Raw genomic sequence first — 2,492 nt, forward strand, 5'->3', positions numbered from 1 at the left:
GTCAACTCCTGGAGTTGGTGATGGACAGGGAGGCCTGGCGTGCTGTGATTCATGGGATCGCAAAGAGTCGGATACGACTGAGTGACTGAACTGAACTGAAAGCAAAAGTGGGAAAAGTTCTGAGATCAAGGTCCTATGGAAATTTCATCAAAGTAATACATATGAAAATATCTGAAAAAAATAATAGTAAGATTCTGGTGAAAAACTTACTCTACAAATATCAAACTAAGGGTTTATAGTTGTTCTTTGCATTTACATAAACATAGAGACCTTAGCAAAAACCTTTAAATTTATCATAATGCCTTAAAAATGCCTACCCACATTCAATAACCAACAAATGCTAGTACTATGTTTTTCTTTTTCGAAAATGATCTGCAGTTTTTTTTTGTTTTGTTTTGATCTTTCACATTTTACTACAGATATAATCCTCTCTTGAATATAAATACTTTCTTTGCACTGTAAACAGCCTAAGTCACTTGTCTCTTCAACAAACTCCTCATGGCACTTTTTACCTCTGTGTTTCTCACTGTTTAAATGATAGGATTTAACATGGGAGTGAGGATTGCAAAGAACATAACCACAACTTGTCCACAGAGTAAGTGGTCATAGGACTCATGTAGGTGAATACACAGGGACTTAAAAAGGGCACTGCTACATAAAGTGGGAGCCACATGTAGAGAGGGCTTTGCGCCGTCCTTTAGAGCCATGGACTTCAGGGAGCTCAGGATGACTGAGCTCAGATGAGGAGCATGGAAAAAATAAGCTTGCACATGGCCCCAGTGTTAGCTGCCACCACAGTCCCAAGACTGTATGTGTCCCTGCAGGCCAGTTTCAACCATGAGAAGAAATCACACATGAAGTGGTCAATGTCATTGGAACCACAGAAGGTTAAGGTGAGAACGAAAAGAATCTGCACCGTGGCATGCAGGATTCCCCTGATCCAGGCCACCACCACAAGGACCTGACAGAGCTCCTGTCGCATAATGTTCCTACAGTGCAGAGGCTTGCAGACGGTGACATAGTGCTCATAGGCCATGATGATGATGAAGACAATCTCTGATCGTCCCAGGAAGTGTTCCAAAAAGATCTGAGTCAGGCAGCCACCCCAGGATATGATTCTTCTCTGGTACAGCAGGTCAGTAATTAATTTGGAGGTGGTGACTGAGGTCAAAGAGACATCTATTAAGGACCAGTGAATGAGAAAGAAGTACATGGGAGTAGAAAGTGTGGGACTGAGGGTAAGAGTAATGACAGTTAGCAGATTGGCCAGCATTGTAAAAAGAAATTGAACAAAAAGACTATTAAGTGTATTTTCTGCAAGAGTGGATTCTGTGTGAGTCCCAAGAGAATAGATTCAATCACGTTGTTGGGAGTCTTGCACACATCCATTTAGAAGGTAACACCTGCTTGGGTCTTGAATTATCTACAAAGAAGTGAAAAATGATACTGATTAAGCATAAAACTTTTGGTCTGAATTCTTAGAACAAAAATAGAATGACTTGGACTGTCGAGCACGTCCTTGGCACTTTTGGCCCATTACTTGTTTCAAGTCGTTCTTATTTTTCCAAGTTGCTCTCAGTCTCTTCAGACACCTAGTGCCAGTCACCTGTGAAACACCTATAGGACAACATTTGATGTGCAGTTGACTGAGTTGGGATATCTATTTGAGATCTGAATTCTTCTACTTGTTCCGCCTCCAAGTGATTCTTCAAAGTCATTTCAATGACCATTCTTCTGAGGACTCCTCTGTCTGTCAGCTTACTAATTATAATTCTCAGATGTATTTTGTAAGCTGAGAAGTATTGCACATAGGTAAGAGTTATTTTCTCCTCCATGAGAATTTTCACATGACCCCTCAACTCTGACAGAGAAAGAAATATACCATTAAAAATATATATTATAACCAGGAAGTTTAGGTAAATATATACTACATTGAAGGGCTTCCCTGGTAGCTCGCATGGTAAGTGAGCTCCTATCATACAGGAGACCGTGGTTCAATCCCTGGGTTCGGAAAATCCCCTGGAGAAGGGAATGGCAACACACTCCAATATGCTTGCCTGGAGAATATTGCCTATGGACAGAGGGGCCTGGTGGGCTATAGTCTGTGAGTTGCAAAGAGTCAGACAGGACTGACCGACTTTCACTTTCATACTTCATATGTCATTGAGTCCACTTTATAACTGGTACTAACCAGAACACATAAGCAATTCAACTATATGTCCTTCCTCACAATAGAGCTCGGCATGATACCTGCAGGGTCCGAAACCTATCTGATGATGATTAAATTCTTGGTGAATTGCCATTTGCCATGGGTAAAATATGACTGTTTCCCTAGACCGTAAACCTAGGAGGAATTCAAGTGCTCATCTTCTCCTGACATGTTTATCATTACTTTGTAGTAGATGAGAAATATAAATAAAAATTTATTTAAAAAGTCATCTTGTAATGCCTCCAATTTTTCTTCTAGCTGAGGTAGAAACAAATGCAACAAT

The 2,492-nt window shown here is 40.5% G+C and overlaps 1 protein-coding gene across 1 annotated transcript; it reads right to left on the reverse strand.

The window, feature by feature from the left end:
• Positions 1-736: 736 nt before the first annotated feature.
• On the reverse strand, positions 737-1,273 carry LOC148777243 (olfactory receptor 4C13-like). The gene has a single exon (XM_088838341.1). It carries the CDS (start codon positions 1,271-1,273, stop codon positions 737-739), a length of 537 nt encoding a protein of 178 aa, XP_088694467.1.
• Positions 1,274-2,492: the final 1,219 nt, after the last annotated feature.

This window comes from Moschus berezovskii, chromosome 7 (assembly GCF_049115385.1).
Source record: "Moschus berezovskii isolate FMDL1 chromosome 7, NW_MosBer_1.0, whole genome shotgun sequence".
Classification (NCBI taxonomy): domain Eukaryota; kingdom Metazoa; phylum Chordata; class Mammalia; order Artiodactyla; family Moschidae; genus Moschus; species Moschus berezovskii.